Below are 14112 nucleotides of genomic sequence, written 5' to 3' on the forward strand. Positions count from 1 at the left end.
ACGAAAACGCTAGCAAAAAGAAAGTTTCAAGCTACGTCGGTATTTCAGAACATGAAACATGGTCACATCTATTCTAAATACATAATACCTTGTCTGTGGTTTTGTCATACTGTCCTCCGACGTTTTAATTTTTTGTCGTGTACTTTGAATTAAAAAAATATAAATTATACAGAGGTAGTCAACGATAGTATTAGCTTCAACTTTCATCAATTCGATCAGGTGAGAATCAGCATTTTTTTCGAATTTTTTAAATCATCGTAAACAAAATAAGTGATTTAAAATTTAAAGAGTCTGGCATGACGGGGTAGTGGGGGTGGTGTACGATTGCACTTGTCTGCATATTATTACTTATAAGTAAGTTATGCCCAAAGTAGTAAATATAATTTCGATCGTAATCTTTAGTTGTCATTAGGATAAAAATTACGAGCTGATAATGGGTAATGCGGGAAGTAATCAACCGGTTGGACATCATCATAGTAGCAGCACTAGCAGAGAACATCGTCATATCAAAGAACATCCTCCACCTTCACCAGGAAAAGAAGGCCAAGCTTTTGTCTTTGATAAAAAACCAAGCCAAAAATTAGTTTTTCAATCCTCTCATGAGGAAGAAGAACCCTATTTTGCAAAGGTACTTTCTGTGGACTGAATTGAATGAAAATTTTCAAGAAAATATTTCTACTTGAAAAACGTATCGTGTTTGTTATCTACAGACAGCTGCTCAGCATGACGGAGAAGATTTTGGTTCTCAACGTCCACGTTCCAATACTGTATCGGAAGGGACCAAAGTAGCAGATAGCAAAGTATTACCGACAGTTTTCAAATGGGAAGGGGGTGGTAAACAGGTATATATCAGTGGAACATTTACCGGATGGAAAACATTGCCAATGGTTAAAAGCCATGGTGATTTTGTAACAATCATTGACTTACCAGAGGGAGAACATCAATACAAGTTTTTTGTTGATGGTGAATGGAGACACGATCCAGATATAGTAAGTTTTTTCAATTATAACCAGTATAAAAATGTTGTAGGATCGTTATATGTTTTTTCAACATTTCCTTTTTATAGAAAATTGTTGATAACGGTATGGGTTCTAAGAATAATTTAGTATCTGTAAGAAAATCTGACTTTGAAGTTTTCCAAGCACTAGCAAAAGATAGCGAAGGTGTTATTAGTAGTGCTCAAACAGAATATGGTCAAGAAATTCCTCCTCACAAGCCTTGGGAGAAAGTAGCAGGTCCTCCGATATTACCACCACACTTACTACAAGTTATCCTTAATAAGGATACCCCTTTATCCGTAAGTAGACGAATAAAAAATATGAGTAAAGTTCTTGATTCATTAAAAAATTACACAATTACAGTGTGAACCGACGCTTCTACCAGAACCAAATCACGTTATGTTAAATCATTTATATGCCTTAAGTATTAAAGATAGCGTTATGGTTTTGTCTGCGACGCATCGTTATCGTAAAAAGTACGTTACCACTTTACTGTATAAACCAATTTGAAGCTCCTAAGTCATTCCCGATATTATCGGTAATCGTTAGTTACATCGAATTAAAGCATATATACATATATTGTAGGTAAGGTGAAGTATTGACGTTTAAAAAAAAAAAAAAAATAACATTTGGAAATTGGCAGTTGTTGTAAACAATTTGTTGTATTTGAAATGTAAAATACTGTAATTATTATTTATTAAAATGAAATATTTTGCATTAGATATCTGACATATATTGAGTCACTTTTATTATACATATATATTTAAACCATGTTATTTGTTATTTCTGTTAATTTGGCATATGGCGGTTCGGATCGTGTTCTAAGAAAGTATGTTCCAGTAGCCGTTTGTCTAACATGCTCTCCCATTAACACAGTTTTAGTCTGGTCACAACTGCCTTGCATAAATTGATCCCAAGTATCGCATTTATGTGCCGTAAATCCTACTTTAGAGCCAATACTTTCACTGAAATACACATAGGCTCGACCATGACTACACGATTCTGTATAGAAAAAAAAAAAAAAAGAAAAGAAAAGAAAAAAGTCGTGTATCAGTACTTGTTGAAATATCATACCAATTACAATATTACCTATTACTTCCGGTAAACAACAACAACCAGGTTGAACTGCTGTTCCTGCGTTTGGATAGAAATCCACGCTACCTAAAGGTTGCAAAAACCCTAACACTCCACCACAGGAATGAATAATATCGACAAACGCCGCGTCTGTAGAATCTAATCGAGTTTTATCGGATGTAAGTAAATGAAATCCAGGTAAAGCAGGATCCAAACCGGTTATTCTTCCTAACTTACCGGAAGTTATCGAACTTCCGGCATTTCCAGCTACGTGGGCTCCAAGTGAATGACCTTAATAATATACAATAACAGTTACGATATAACGTTTAATCATATCTTCAACTAATTATAGCATTAATCCGTACCAAGAAAATGAATATCTTTGGTTTTGACACCAGTTTCAACGACTAAAAAGTCAATAAATTCAGCGGCCGTTTTTCCTACTCTTTCTGTATTACGCATTGGTCCCAGATAAAACGTGCTCGCAGCCAGAGGTTGCCAGTCAACCAAAATGACATTATAATCATTGTATTTTAAATATTCTATGTCATTGTAACAGGCATTAAAATCTGTTGTTTGTTTAACATAGAATTTCTAAGAAATTATAACAAAGTTTCAATACCTTCTTTCATGTTGAGAAGGCCAGTGCTCATTGCGCTCGACTTCCACCCGTGTGTTATCAATTTTGTTTTTCGAGAGGGATTGAAATCAGATTTCGATAATCCCATAGTATCGTTCGTATGCAATTGAGTACCATTTTCTGGACCAGATCTTCAAGCACATTGATAATTTTAAGAAATTCCACAACATATTCTTTTTTCAAGTATATGTATAATTATAAAATGATTGATTACCGAGTGTAAAGGATATAAGAGATTTGCGATTCGTCAAAAATTCCTCGTATATCTTCTTCGGTTTCTTTTAATACTGCTACTTGTGGTTGATCGTTTCCATCAGGCATAAAAATCCAGTCTTCTCCATATCCATCGTATCTTTCTTGTAAACCGCTATTCCACGCTTGACAGTAATTACATAAAACAATAAATAGTACTGTACAAATTTCCAATGAGTTTATTACAGACATTTTTCCGTTTGTAAAGGCCACAAACAAGCGTTACAGTATTTAAAAAGAATGCTAAAAAATAATTACAAAATTATTTAGACACGTGAATTAAATCGTCAATTTCTCTTAATTGGATGACGAAAACTGCAAGGCCCGAACCTTCTTATAAACCCTGACAATATCGTAACGAACATTGCTGGAGACTCACGCGACGGCCCAGTTTACGCTATTTTATCTTTAACACAGGTATCGTGTTTGCGGAAATACTATCAAGTGGTTACCCGACAGTGCTTTAAATATTATAATTATATTCAAAGAGGTGCAGGTTTTTGCCCAATTAACTGTCGGCGGATATGCTATGTATTTTCGTATCACGTAAAAGTAAATAGTAACACATATACATATAATATATATATATATATATTATAAAACAAGACTATTACTTTTTGCGCTGATAACAAGACAAGAAAACTCTTTGCATAAAGAAGACAACGAAAACAGCAAATCGAATAGACATGATAAAATAATTTGTTATATCAACATAAAATATATTATCACACATTCTTACATACTTTTTCTTTATGTAAATTATAACTGCCGACTTCTTTTTCCATGTTACAACTAACTTAATTTAATATTTACTGTATACATTAAAATTTAGGATTATTTTAATATCACTTGTATATACAGTCGTCATAATTTTATCATAAACTTAAACTAACTTTCTGAAGTTCAATCATCGTACGTGATTATCAAAAATACGGTAGACATTTCATTATACCATCTTGTTCTCTTATTATTAGAAGGTTCTGAAAAAGTCGTGTAACAAGTGATATAATTTTATTACCACAATAACATTGCATTAAGCCCAACGTAAAAGTAACTCACCGTTAGGTATCCTATTTGTTCCGAATTCACCATCGCCGAAACAACCTGCTAATGGTACTTTTGGAAATAATTTTTTAAATATAGATGATTCCACGTTACATTCCTGAAACATGTTTTCACCACGCGCACAACACGCAAACATCAATCCTATGGAATGTTTCTTTAAACAAATACGATTTCTAAATAATTTCAATCGCTGCTCAACTTTCTCTTTAGTATTATGATTTCTATCAACAATTAAAGACCACGTGTCGATTGGCCCAACCAAAGCAACAGCAGTGCAGAATGCAAATTGTGTACACTGATCGTTAGGTGTCTCTTTTGAATTGCATACAAATCCACACCTGACTACTCCTCCCCATACTGAAAGTTCATCTTCTTTATAACTATATGAAAAAAAAAAAAAAAAAAAAAAAGGAAAAATGCATATCTCATTTATTATGTACTTAAGATATGACTACAACATCAAATGCTATTGCATATAAAATTTTACCATTTTTTTAGAGAATTTGCAATTTCTATTGCCGAACTACGTCCTTGCGATCTATCACAAAATAGTAGTAAACATTTAGATGTATTAGTATCCTTTCCAGCTGTGTCAAGAACACTTTTTATTTCTTCAATATATTTTTTCTTAGATTCTGATATACCATTTATTTTAAATAATATATTATCTATAAATGTAACTGTTTTAACCGTTACATTCGGTAAATCGGGTAAAAATACACCTAAAATATTTTCTACATTTTCCTGCATTTCCTTATCATTGATAACAATACCATATGTAGTTGTCAATGTTACAGTGTGACAATTTGATGGAAGGATGTTGCAATGACAATCTTAACAAAAACAAAATGTATACGTTAGAAGCCAGGATATTACATACAATTTTAACATATTTAAGAAATAAAAAAACAAGAGATACCTTTCTTTCTGAAACGAGATAATGGAGGTGTAAAAAACAATCCTAATGCTGGTTTTATTCTCAATTTTTTAAATATTTCGACTTTGACATATTCCTCGTCCACTTCTTCATTGGATGATGTACAACTTTTTATCAAACATATAGGACCCCTAGTTCGTTTTTCACTATTTGCTGCCTCAAGCCAGGATCTGTAATATAAACCCCTACATACTAGCAGATTTTACGAAGCTTCTACGAAAACGGGCCAGAAAATCTCTTACGAGAGGTTAATAAAAACATGAGCTTTACTCTCATTTAATATACCAAAACAATGAAAACAGTTAATGAGTTCGCACCTGCAAACCATCGAAGCACTCGCTAATTCTTCTGCATTTAAATATTCAAATATAATTCTTAAAATGTCATAGGTTAAGTACTGGTGACAACATTTGTTGTTAACTTTTTCATTTTCTTCAACATTCGATTTATTGTCATTATTTCCAGAAATTTTCTTCCGCGGACAATCCTCCATTTTTACGACTGTCCAAATTCAACAAGGATAACAGGTTGTCTTTTATGATATTTTATCGCAAGAAACAATTCCAATTGCTACCTTTTATATTTATCTTGTCCAGTTTGCTTATGTCATGAACCAGGGTAAGAAATAGATTACTACTGCGTGTAATCTTTTTTTTCCCCTCTTTTAACTTTTCTTTAATTTTCTTTTGTATATAATCACTAACAACAACAATTAAAGATCATTGTCTTGAAAAATGAATTATTAGAAAACCGAAATTTCAAAATTCATAGAAACTCTATCAAGAGGTAGCTGCACTGTTAAACTTCGTAGGAAAAAAAAAAATAATGTGCATGCGTGGTAAATGCAGCAGTTGCAGCATATCTAAGCATATCCAAGCGATGACATATAACAATACATATGTATATTACGGATTGTAAAGAATTCGAATGGAAATATATCTACATTATATATATATGTATTTTTATTAATTAAAAGTTCGATTTTATAGAAATCTAATGGAGATTGATAATTGTAAAGGAATACTTGTATCAGAAAACAATAGCAATGTTTGCCGCGTTTGTCTTGCAACAAATCAAAATAACCAACGCATTTTCGACATTAAACAAAGTAATTCAAATAATATAAAGATAATTAATTTGTTAGAGAAACTTCGTTTGTGCAGTGGTGTGGAGGTCAGTCTAACTTTAATCTTTCCCTTATGTATTGTCGTTTGTTTAACTGATATGATTTTGTGATCAGATATTGGAAAACGATGGTTTACCTAATACTGTTTGCATGAAATGTATAATAAAAATTAATGATGCTCATGAATTAAGAAAACAATGTCAGCAATCTGATACTCAATTACGAGAATTATATGGAAAATTTAAAAAAGAATATGATATCGATAGATGTAAGATTACTAAAGTAAGTATTTGTATTTATACATATACAAAAAATGAATACATAAATACAAAGTTATAACAATTTTATTTTATTTACTAGGATAAGTGGTGCCAAACAGATTATTCTATTGCTTTTGATTTTGTTAAAGATGAAAGTTGTACATCTGCGATAGATCATGATTCTTCGTCAACTTTAAATCTGAGTTCAAATGTCAAACCTACCGAAGAAAATAAAATAAATAACGAATCGAACCGTGTAAAACAGGATGAATTTAATAATTGCTTAAATAAACAAAGTACTTGTGTTAAATCAAAAGCAGAATCTGAAAAACATGTCACCGGGAGGGATGCTTACCGAACAAGGAGAATGACAATGTTTAAAAGAGTGACATCTATAGAAAATTTAAAAAATCATAAGGAAAGACAAAGGCAATACATAAAAAAGAACGCAAACTTAAAATGGGATACTTCAGAAAATGATCATCCAACGAATGCTATAGATGCAAGTTCGCTAAAGTTATATGTTTGTACTAAATGCGGTAGACATTATTCTAGTAAAAAATCGTTAGATAGACACTTAATAACTCATCATGAGAAAACATTCACATGTAATAAATGTAACAAACACTTTTTTCATTTAGACAAATTAGTAGAACATAGCAAATTGCATGAGATAAAAGAGAAACCTAAACCAGTATTATGTAGGATATGTAATAAAAACTTTAGAAAAACTGATACTATGGTAAGACATTTAAATGTTCATAAAAGAGCTAATCCAAAAGAAGTTCTTTCTATTCTAAAAGAGATCAGAGACAGAAGAAAATTAGAGAGTATCAGTGAATCCGAGAAAACAGTTATTCAAGTTAAAAATAATGATGATAAAAAGGAAACAGACGAAAAGTCCGTGTTTAGGTATAATAGTATGATTTCAGACAAACGAGAAACTTTCACATCACAGACTGATTGTAAAAGTCCTACTTCTGCCTTATTATTTTTAGATGTAAATGCTAGTGAAAATGATTCTTTTGATAATAATATGGTTTATAAATGTAAGTACTGTACTAAACGTTATACAACCGAGAAATCACTTCAAAGACATTTACTCGTTCATGCCGACAAAAAATTTGTTTGTAACGTATGTAATATGAAATTTTATCGTGAAGATAGATTACAAAGTCATAAAAATCGATATGGTCATGATGAAAATAAAATATCTCCTGAAGTACAAAAACCGTCTGATGAGAAATCGACTATTAAATTAATAAACAGCTGGATACGAGAAGAGCTCGACTCGGACAATGAAGAAAAAGGCTTTCCTTGTAAAATTTGTGGAAAATCGTATGACACAAAAAAGTCATTATCAAAACATCAACTAAGTACACACAATTCAGAAGAAGAAGGTTGTGCATCCTGTGGTGAAATGTGTAATTGCGATGAAAAAGGTAAAGAACAGAAAGCAAATGAGGGATTAAAACCATATAAATGCAGTGAATGTAATAAATCCTTCGACAAGGAAGATAAACTGCAAAAGCATATAATGAATCACGAACGCCCTAAAGAGCAGCAAGACGTGGATTTCAAACGATTTTTATGTCATATATGTAGTAAGACCTTTAGACAAAATACAGGTCTTATGTTTCATATGAGAACGCATACCGGCTATAAACCTCACGTTTGTAAGTACTGCGGAAGAGGTTTTGCATCGAATTCAAATCGGATCAATCACGAAAGAACTCATACAGGTGACAGACCATTTGTCTGTCATTTTTGCAGTGCTGCTTTTGCTAAATCCTGTACTCTTAAAGCACATATTACAACTCATACTGGAGAAGCAAATTATCATTGCAAAACTTGTGGGAAGTCATTTAGGCGATTAAAATACTTGAAGGAGCATAGATTTACTCATACAGGAGAAAAACCATATGCGTGTAAGATCTGCGGAACGGCGTATAGTCATTCTGGAAGTTTATTCGTACATGAGAAAAAATGTAAAGCACAGTTTAATAGCTACCAGTCTAATTCCGCTCAAAATACGGAATCTTATTGTCACTCTGAAACATCTTCGCCAAGTGTAACTCCTATCATTACAATTTTACCTGAAGTTCATTTGAATGTTTCTGATGAGCTGAACACAGAACATAGCAAAACTTACATAGATAATAATCAGATGATAACTTCTCAGAATATCAACAATTTAAATACTGATAATCCATCTGATCTGCATGATCATTCAAATTCGGATAGTCCTGATGTTTCTTTAACTATTAAAAGTTTCGCCTTGATCAGGCAAATGTTTCAATCGTAAATCGGCTTGAACCAATGATTAAATTTCAAATTAAAATGTTTCTGTGATAAATTTTAATAAAAATAAAATGACAAAAAATATGTAGAATATTTTTTTACTTGATTCTACAATTAAATCGCAACTGAAAAGACACAATTCTGACTCCCTTTGATTCTATTTTTTAGAAATCAACGCAAGACCGAAAAATGATCAAAGTAATTGTTTGATGTACTTGTATTTTTAAAAAAACCGCCAAAAATGAAGTATTTTTAAAAATACAAGTTTGTCAAACAACAAATTTTCACTGACTTCTAAAAAATCAAAGAGAGTCAAAATTGTGTTTATTCAGTTGTGAGTGCAAAGTGTTGGAGAAAAGTAGAATATCTGATTTTACCTGGAAATTTCCGAGGCCCCCAAAATCATGATCCCTCGTGAACAAAGGTATGTCCACTCTTTTTAAATCTATACTCACTGTTAATTTATGAACAATTTATGTGACGATTGGTCGATTTTCTATTCATAATGATCTATTCTATACAGAACATTAACATATCATTTATGACATCATTAGTTAATGAAATGTTAATGATTTCAGTGTAAAGGAACCATAACACGTAATCATTAGTTCGTCTTGAATATGGCGAGTTTTCATAAGCAGTGACTGTATAGGTATTTATAATATATATACGTATGTATATATATATACGTATAGGAATCATGGTTGAAAAATTGTATCTCTTCAATGAACCCCTTCCCTGCCTCATGATAATAAAAAAAATAATAAAAATATGAAACAATAATAATTTCTTAGTTAACACGTGTACTGAAAATGATATTCCCAAGTTGTAAATCACTGCAGTTCGAATTCATTAAATCATTCGGTATTGTACCTGCAAACAGTTATATTTACAATGGCGTTCAGTTTGGTGGTTTTTTCATACGTCGTGGCTTTAATTGTAGATGCTTTTTTAATATTCTTTGCAATATTTCATGTACGTGTCATTCACAAATGATGACTATTTTTGACACAAAATATTAACTAAAAACGTCAATATGAATGGTCATTGCAAATTATTTCGAACCATAGCGTTTTTAATTTATATAGTAGTTCGTAATTAACGACGTTAAATTTTTCAGGTTGTTGCGTTCGATGAATTAAAGACTGGCTATAAAAATCCCATCGAACAATGTAACAGTTTAAATCAGGTGAGACTACAAATGTTTCTATAACCTTACTTATTTAAAATTCATAATGACATTTATATTAATATTTCAGCTGGTTATTCCAGAATATGGATTGCATATTTTAAGTAACATATTATTTTTAATAAGCGGACAGTGGTTTTCATTACTTTTAAATGTTCCATTAATAGCGTATCATTTATGGCAATATTTTCATAGACCTGTTATGTCTAAAGCAGGTCTTTATGATCCTACAAGTATAATGAATGCTCAGGTTCTAATGATTCGCCAAAGAGAAGGATGGATAAAACTTGCATTTTACCTTTTATCATTTTTTTATTATTTATACGGGTAAGTTTTAAAAAATTTATGTATCTTGATATATTTTTATATTAAATTTCACATTAAAAGTAATGTTCATAATTACTAATGTTTCAAAACAAATTTTATGAATTTTTGTTTTGTTTCAGTATGATCAGTTCATTAATTCATTGAAAAAGGTATTCCTTATTGTGCTTTCAATAACTTTCTGCATTTTTTTTTTTAATATGTATAAAGTCAGTGTCTATGAATAAGTGGAAGGATAATTTAATATGTTAAAATGTTAAGATTTTTAAAAATAAAGCTTAATGTTTGGATACCAATCTTTTCTATTTTATTGTAAGTTATTACAACATAACTATTTATAATAGTTAATTATACATATGCCTATATGTATATATATATACAGACACACACATGTACTTACATACACCCACAGATATGTACATATATATATTTTTTAATAAAAATTGTATTACTAAGATTTAATTTAAACTCATTCAACAAATAGCGTTTAATTTCTATAATCATTTTTCTTCACATCAAATTATCTGACGTCAAACTTGAAGCAAAAGTGGATTAGACGAGTAGTGGGAAGCTCCTTCCCCTAATTTTCCCCTTACCGAGAAAATTCGTCCCTGTATGCGGTTGTACTTACTATACATATGTATATATACTATAATGTATACGTGTCATGTTGAATCGATTTTAACCTCAATTCTTATTGCCAATAAATACAGTGTTTTTTGAAAACACGTAAAGTACTTTTTTATGAAGCAATTTGCATTTATATAGAATATTGTTGTGTTAAAGGCGATAATATTTATTACGTAAAAATGCCAACTATTAGTATTAAACGTGATTTATTATTCATAGTCTTGAATAAAACGTATTGTAAGTTAAGATTATTCAATGAAAATTTTAATTGCTTTATAATTAAACATGTTTAAATAACATTAATTCAGTTTTTTAATTAATTCCAATTAGTAGATAGTTTTTTCAAGTTCCAGGTTTTTTTTTTTAATCTGTTGTAATATAATTTTAGCGGATGAGGAGTTCCAAGATTTGTGTTTCAAATTTGGTCTAGAATTGGATGAAGTGGTATGATATTATGAGTTAATGTTATGCAACATAAATCATTAATATAAATTATTTTATTATTTAGTTTTATATGTATAAATAATGTTAAATCTTAATGTTTAGACAACAGAGAAGCAAACAATAATAAAGGAACAAGGTTTAGTTGAAAATACAGAGATGTCGGAGGAAGTTATCTATAAAATTGATATCCCAGCAAATAGATATGATTTATTATGTTTAGAGGGTTTAAGTATTGGACTTCTTATATTCTTAAATAAGTATGTATATATTAATTATGTCATATATGCATTTATATAAATCCATGTTTATAAATAATTATTATAAGTTTTTTTTAAAATAGCTGTTAATTATATATTCAGTAAGTTATTAATCTTCAACTGATTCTTGATAATACAATAACAGGGCATAGTACAGTGATTGATTAAATTCAACTTTAATTTGTATAATATATATATATATTTTAATATTTTTTAACATAGGCTAGATATACCAAAATACACAGCAATATCACCAAGTACTGGCCCACAAAAAATCATTATGTCAGAACAGGTATATAATTTAAATAAGTACTAAAATTAAAGTTGATTATGATAGTAAAAGAAGTTAAAATATATAACATTCGGAAACAATATGTTTGTATTTCAGTGTTTAAAAATAAGAGGACATATTGTTGCAGCTGTTTTACGCGATATTACATTTACAAAAGATTCCTATAATAGCTTCATTGATCTGCAAGACAAATTACATCAAAATATAGGTAGAAAGCGAAGTTTAGTATCCATTGGTACTCACGATCTGGATACCGTTAAGGGACCATTTTTATATGATGCAAAATCACCAAGCGATATTTCTTTCAAACCTCTGAATCAAGACAAGGAGTACACAGGAGAAGCAATTATGAATTTGTATGCTGTAGGTGTTTTTCGATTCTAATATACTTTATATTTATTTAAAACGAAATTTTATATTAACAATTATTTTACAGAATCATGCACAGTTAAAACAATATTTACACATCATAAAAAACAGCCCAGTTTATCCCGTAATAGAGGATAGCAATGGGATTATTTTATCTCTCCCACCAATTATTAACGGAGATCATTCAAAAATTACACTCGATACTAAAAATGTATTGATCGAATGTACTGCTACAGATCTTACAAAGGTACGTGTAACAGCAGTTTATTTACTAGATAAGAAAAGAAAAAAAAGAAAAAATAAGTAAAACTGAAATTTAAAAAATTGACAGGCAAAGATAGTACTGGATACTATAGTTTGTGCTTTTAGTCGATATTGTAAAATAAAATACACGGTAGAGACAGTAGAAATTGTATATCCTAACAAGAAAATATACCATTATCCGGATTTTAACTATCGTATCGAGGAAATTGATTGTAAAAAAGCAATAGAATATATCGGTATAAAACAAACACCAGAAGAAATAGCGGAATTACTTTCTCGAATGTCGTTGAAAACATTTGTTAAAAGAAATAATAAATTAGACGTTGAAGTGCCTCCTACTAGACACGATGTGATACATGCATGTGATATTTACGAAGATATTGCTATAGCGTATGGATATAATAACATTAAAAAAACTATTCCATATTTATCTACAATTGCAGAAGAGGTAAGAACAAATATCACCGATTGTTTAAATTTTAAAAATTTTAAATAAAAATTTGTTTATATTATTTTTATCTTGTATTTTAAACTTAGTTTCCACTAAACAAATTATCTGATCAGCTGCGTATAGAATTAGCTTGTGCTGGATTTACGGAAGCCTTAACTTTCTCATTGGTATGTAAAAGTATTGACAATATAATTTTGTTGATTGCGTGAAGTAATCAATAACTAAATCGATTTATTTATTTCGTAGTGTTCGTGCGAAGATATATCGGATAAATTAGGTCATAAACTGGAAAATGTACCCGCAGTGTACATATCAAATCCAAAAACATTAGAATTTCAGGTATACATATATATATACATATATGTATATATTTTATTCGAGGAACAATATCAGTATCTTTTTTGAATGATTTTACAGGTTGCACGTACTACTTTGTTACCAGGTTTATTAAAAACATTAGCTGCAAATAAAAAAATGCCGCTTCCTCTTAAATTGTTTGAAGTATCCGATGTAATATTAAAGGATAATATTGTAGAAGTTGGAGCACGAAATAATCGACGTTTGTGTGCGGTGTACTGCAATAAATCGGATGGTTTTGAAACAATACATGGTTTACTGGATAGGATATTACAAGTACTAGAATTACCATGGAATTCTAACAAAAGTGATAATGGATATTACCTTCGTGATGCCGACGGTAAAGTATCCTGTGATTTTGTGATTTTATTAGAAACATTATACGTCAACACAGAAGAATACGAACTGTTTAGTTACTTAAAATATAATAGTATCCTTTCTTTATTCTGTATCATTTTTTCAGATCCGATTTTCTTTCCTCGTCGTTGTGCGGAAATATTATGTTACAGCAAGGTGATAGGAAAAATGGGTGTTTTGCATCCAGATGTGTTATCAAAATTTGATCTAAATACACCCTGTTCTGTATTAGAAATTGATATTGAACCATTTTTATAAAATATACACGATAAAGTACTTTCTATTTATCTCATTAATTTTATGTAATAGGATTAATAAAAATATAAACAGCTTTTACAATACAATGTATACATATAAAAAGTACAAAGATCATGTTAAACACGATAAAATTATATTTCATTTCATTTTGCTTAATTGAATTATCCTAAACCCTATTTATATATACAAAAATATATTTTAAAAAAAATATAAATTAAGATATTTCCGAAATGTTTTAAAAATGATATTACGTTGTGTTTAAGTAGT

The 14112-nt window shown here is 30.1% G+C and overlaps 6 protein-coding genes across 17 annotated transcripts; 4 read left to right on the forward strand and 2 right to left on the reverse strand.

Annotated features, from left to right (window-relative positions):
• The first annotated feature begins 86 nt into the window (after nucleotides 1-86).
• On the forward strand, nucleotides 87-1727 carry LOC114876081 (5'-AMP-activated protein kinase subunit beta-1). 4 transcript variants are annotated; one of them, XM_029187132.2, is made up of 5 exons: nucleotides 87-219; nucleotides 413-628; nucleotides 711-989; nucleotides 1067-1297; nucleotides 1362-1727. In XM_029187132.2, exons 2-5 carry the CDS (start codon nucleotides 434-436, stop codon nucleotides 1506-1508), a joined length of 852 nt encoding a protein of 283 aa, XP_029042965.1. In that variant the 5' UTR covers nucleotides 87-219; nucleotides 413-433; the 3' UTR covers nucleotides 1509-1727. The 4 variants fall into 4 exon arrangements, with proteins under 4 accessions (XP_029042965.1, XP_029042964.1, XP_029042967.1 ...); XM_029187131.2 differs by having other exon boundaries at nucleotides 89-219; nucleotides 403-628; XM_029187134.2 differs by lacking the exon at nucleotides 87-219 and adding an exon at nucleotides 252-354.
• LOC114876080 (pancreatic triacylglycerol lipase-like) lies at nucleotides 1678-3796 on the reverse strand. 4 transcript variants are annotated; one of them, XM_046285184.1, is made up of 6 exons: nucleotides 3708-3796; nucleotides 2927-3089; nucleotides 2695-2843; nucleotides 2438-2614; nucleotides 2088-2363; nucleotides 1678-2000 (listed from the first exon to the last, which is right to left on the reverse strand). In XM_046285184.1, exons 2-6 carry the CDS (start codon nucleotides 3031-3033, stop codon nucleotides 1762-1764), a joined length of 948 nt encoding a protein of 315 aa, XP_046141140.1. In that variant the 5' UTR covers nucleotides 3034-3089; nucleotides 3708-3796; the 3' UTR covers nucleotides 1678-1761. The 4 variants fall into 4 exon arrangements, with proteins under 4 accessions (XP_046141140.1, XP_046141139.1, XP_046141138.1 ...); XM_046285183.1 differs by having other exon boundaries at nucleotides 2927-3207; nucleotides 3708-3786; XM_046285182.1 differs by lacking the exon at nucleotides 3708-3796 and adding an exon at nucleotides 3295-3381 and having other exon boundaries at nucleotides 2927-3207.
• On the reverse strand, nucleotides 3121-9282 carry LOC114876079 (F-box only protein 22-like). Of its 3 annotated transcripts, none has more exons than XM_029187125.2 (5): nucleotides 9031-9282; nucleotides 4949-5136; nucleotides 4517-4862; nucleotides 4024-4409; nucleotides 3121-3944 (listed from the first exon to the last, which is right to left on the reverse strand). In XM_029187125.2, exons 1-5 carry the CDS (start codon nucleotides 9057-9059, stop codon nucleotides 3868-3870), a joined length of 1026 nt encoding a protein of 341 aa, XP_029042958.1. In that variant the 5' UTR covers nucleotides 9060-9282; the 3' UTR covers nucleotides 3121-3867. The 3 variants fall into 3 exon arrangements, with proteins under 3 accessions (XP_029042958.1, XP_029042956.1, XP_029042957.1); XM_029187123.2 differs by lacking the exon at nucleotides 9031-9282 and adding an exon at nucleotides 5209-5765; XM_029187124.2 differs by lacking the exon at nucleotides 9031-9282 and adding an exon at nucleotides 5284-5657.
• Nucleotides 5826-8737, forward strand: LOC114876076 (zinc finger protein 271-like). 2 transcript variants are annotated; one of them, XM_029187118.2, is made up of 3 exons: nucleotides 5826-6139; nucleotides 6207-6374; nucleotides 6453-8737. In XM_029187118.2, the coding sequence occupies exons 1-3, from the start codon at nucleotides 5963-5965 to the stop codon at nucleotides 8655-8657; spliced, it is 2550 nt and encodes an 849-aa protein (XP_029042951.1). In that variant the 5' UTR covers nucleotides 5826-5962; the 3' UTR covers nucleotides 8658-8737. The 2 variants fall into 2 exon arrangements, with proteins under 2 accessions (XP_029042951.1, XP_029042952.1); XM_029187119.2 differs by having other exon boundaries at nucleotides 5971-6074.
• A 241-nt stretch (nucleotides 9283-9523) lies between the features above and the next one.
• LOC114876085 (protein cornichon) lies at nucleotides 9524-10462 on the forward strand. 2 transcript variants are annotated; one of them, XM_029187143.1, is made up of 4 exons: nucleotides 9524-9628; nucleotides 9774-9842; nucleotides 9913-10169; nucleotides 10289-10462. In XM_029187143.1, exons 1-4 carry the CDS (start codon nucleotides 9548-9550, stop codon nucleotides 10311-10313), a joined length of 432 nt encoding a protein of 143 aa, XP_029042976.1. In that variant the 5' UTR covers nucleotides 9524-9547; the 3' UTR covers nucleotides 10314-10462. The 2 variants fall into 2 exon arrangements, with proteins under 2 accessions (XP_029042976.1, XP_029042977.1); XM_029187144.2 differs by having other exon boundaries at nucleotides 9605-9696.
• A 334-nt stretch (nucleotides 10463-10796) lies between these two features.
• Nucleotides 10797-13991, forward strand: LOC114876078 (phenylalanine--tRNA ligase beta subunit). 2 transcript variants are annotated; one of them, XM_029187121.2, is made up of 11 exons: nucleotides 10797-11033; nucleotides 11185-11240; nucleotides 11343-11497; nucleotides 11720-11789; nucleotides 11886-12152; nucleotides 12226-12405; nucleotides 12490-12870; nucleotides 12960-13040; nucleotides 13120-13212; nucleotides 13291-13570; nucleotides 13694-13991. In XM_029187121.2, exons 1-11 carry the CDS (start codon nucleotides 10976-10978, stop codon nucleotides 13843-13845), a joined length of 1773 nt encoding a protein of 590 aa, XP_029042954.1. In that variant the 5' UTR covers nucleotides 10797-10975; the 3' UTR covers nucleotides 13846-13991. The 2 variants fall into 2 exon arrangements, with proteins under 2 accessions (XP_029042954.1, XP_029042955.1); XM_029187122.2 differs by lacking the exon at nucleotides 11185-11240.
• The last annotated feature ends 121 nt before the right edge of the window (nucleotides 13992-14112 follow it).

The sequence above is a fragment of the Osmia bicornis genome, chromosome 3 (genome assembly GCF_907164935.1).
Source record: "Osmia bicornis bicornis chromosome 3, iOsmBic2.1, whole genome shotgun sequence".
NCBI classification, from domain to species: domain Eukaryota; kingdom Metazoa; phylum Arthropoda; class Insecta; order Hymenoptera; family Megachilidae; genus Osmia; species Osmia bicornis.

What these genes read in the sequence shown, in the direction of transcription:
- LOC114876080 (XM_046285183.1), bottom strand. Translation starts at nt 3,156, where the DNA reads ATGTCTGTAATAAACTCATTGGAAATTTGTACAGTACTATTTATTGTT. An exon ending in TCTTATATCCTTTACACTCG is followed by an intron (nt 2,844 to 2,926) that starts GTAATCAATCAT and finishes ATGTGCTTGAAG; the next exon opens with ATCTGGTCCAGAAAATGGTA. An exon ending in CCTTCTCAACATGAAAGAAG is followed by an intron (nt 2,615 to 2,694) that starts GTATTGAAACTT and finishes ACAATGACATAG; the next exon opens with AATATTTAAAATACAATGAT.
- LOC114876081 (XM_029187132.2), top strand. Translation starts at nt 434, where the DNA reads ATGGGTAATGCGGGAAGTAATCAACCGGTTGGACATCATCATAGTAGC. An exon ending in GGAGACACGATCCAGATATA is followed by an intron (nt 990 to 1,066) that starts GTAAGTTTTTTC and finishes TCCTTTTTATAG; the next exon opens with AAAATTGTTGATAACGGTAT. An exon ending in ATAAGGATACCCCTTTATCC is followed by an intron (nt 1,298 to 1,361) that starts GTAAGTAGACGA and finishes ACACAATTACAG; the next exon opens with TGTGAACCGACGCTTCTACC.
- LOC114876076 (XM_029187118.2), top strand. Translation starts at nt 5,963, where the DNA reads ATGGAGATTGATAATTGTAAAGGAATACTTGTATCAGAAAACAATAGC. An exon ending in GTTTGTGCAGTGGTGTGGAG is followed by an intron (nt 6,140 to 6,206) that starts GTCAGTCTAACT and finishes TTTTGTGATCAG; the next exon opens with ATATTGGAAAACGATGGTTT. An exon ending in ATAGATGTAAGATTACTAAA is followed by an intron (nt 6,375 to 6,452) that starts GTAAGTATTTGT and finishes TTTATTTACTAG; the next exon opens with GATAAGTGGTGCCAAACAGA.
- LOC114876085 (XM_029187143.1), top strand. Translation starts at nt 9,548, where the DNA reads ATGGCGTTCAGTTTGGTGGTTTTTTCATACGTCGTGGCTTTAATTGTA. An exon ending in TATTCTTTGCAATATTTCAT is followed by an intron (nt 9,629 to 9,773) that starts GTACGTGTCATT and finishes TAAATTTTTCAG; the next exon opens with GTTGTTGCGTTCGATGAATT. An exon ending in TTTTTTTATTATTTATACGG is followed by an intron (nt 10,170 to 10,288) that starts GTAAGTTTTAAA and finishes GTTTTGTTTCAG; the next exon opens with TATGATCAGTTCATTAATTC.
- LOC114876078 (XM_029187121.2), top strand. Translation starts at nt 10,976, where the DNA reads ATGCCAACTATTAGTATTAAACGTGATTTATTATTCATAGTCTTGAAT. An exon ending in AGTCTTGAATAAAACGTATT is followed by an intron (nt 11,034 to 11,184) that starts GTAAGTTAAGAT and finishes ATATAATTTTAG; the next exon opens with CGGATGAGGAGTTCCAAGAT. An exon ending in CAAAAACATTAGAATTTCAG is followed by an intron (nt 13,213 to 13,290) that starts GTATACATATAT and finishes ATGATTTTACAG; the next exon opens with GTTGCACGTACTACTTTGTT.
- LOC114876079 (XM_029187123.2), bottom strand. Translation starts at nt 5,459, where the DNA reads ATGGAGGATTGTCCGCGGAAGAAAATTTCTGGAAATAATGACAATAAA. An exon ending in GCAAATTCTCTAAAAAAATG is followed by an intron (nt 4,410 to 4,516) that starts GTAAAATTTTAT and finishes TTTTTCATATAG; the next exon opens with TTATAAAGAAGATGAACTTT. An exon ending in AACAAATAGGATACCTAACG is followed by an intron (nt 3,945 to 4,023) that starts GTGAGTTACTTT and finishes CGACTTTTTCAG; the next exon opens with AACCTTCTAATAATAAGAGA.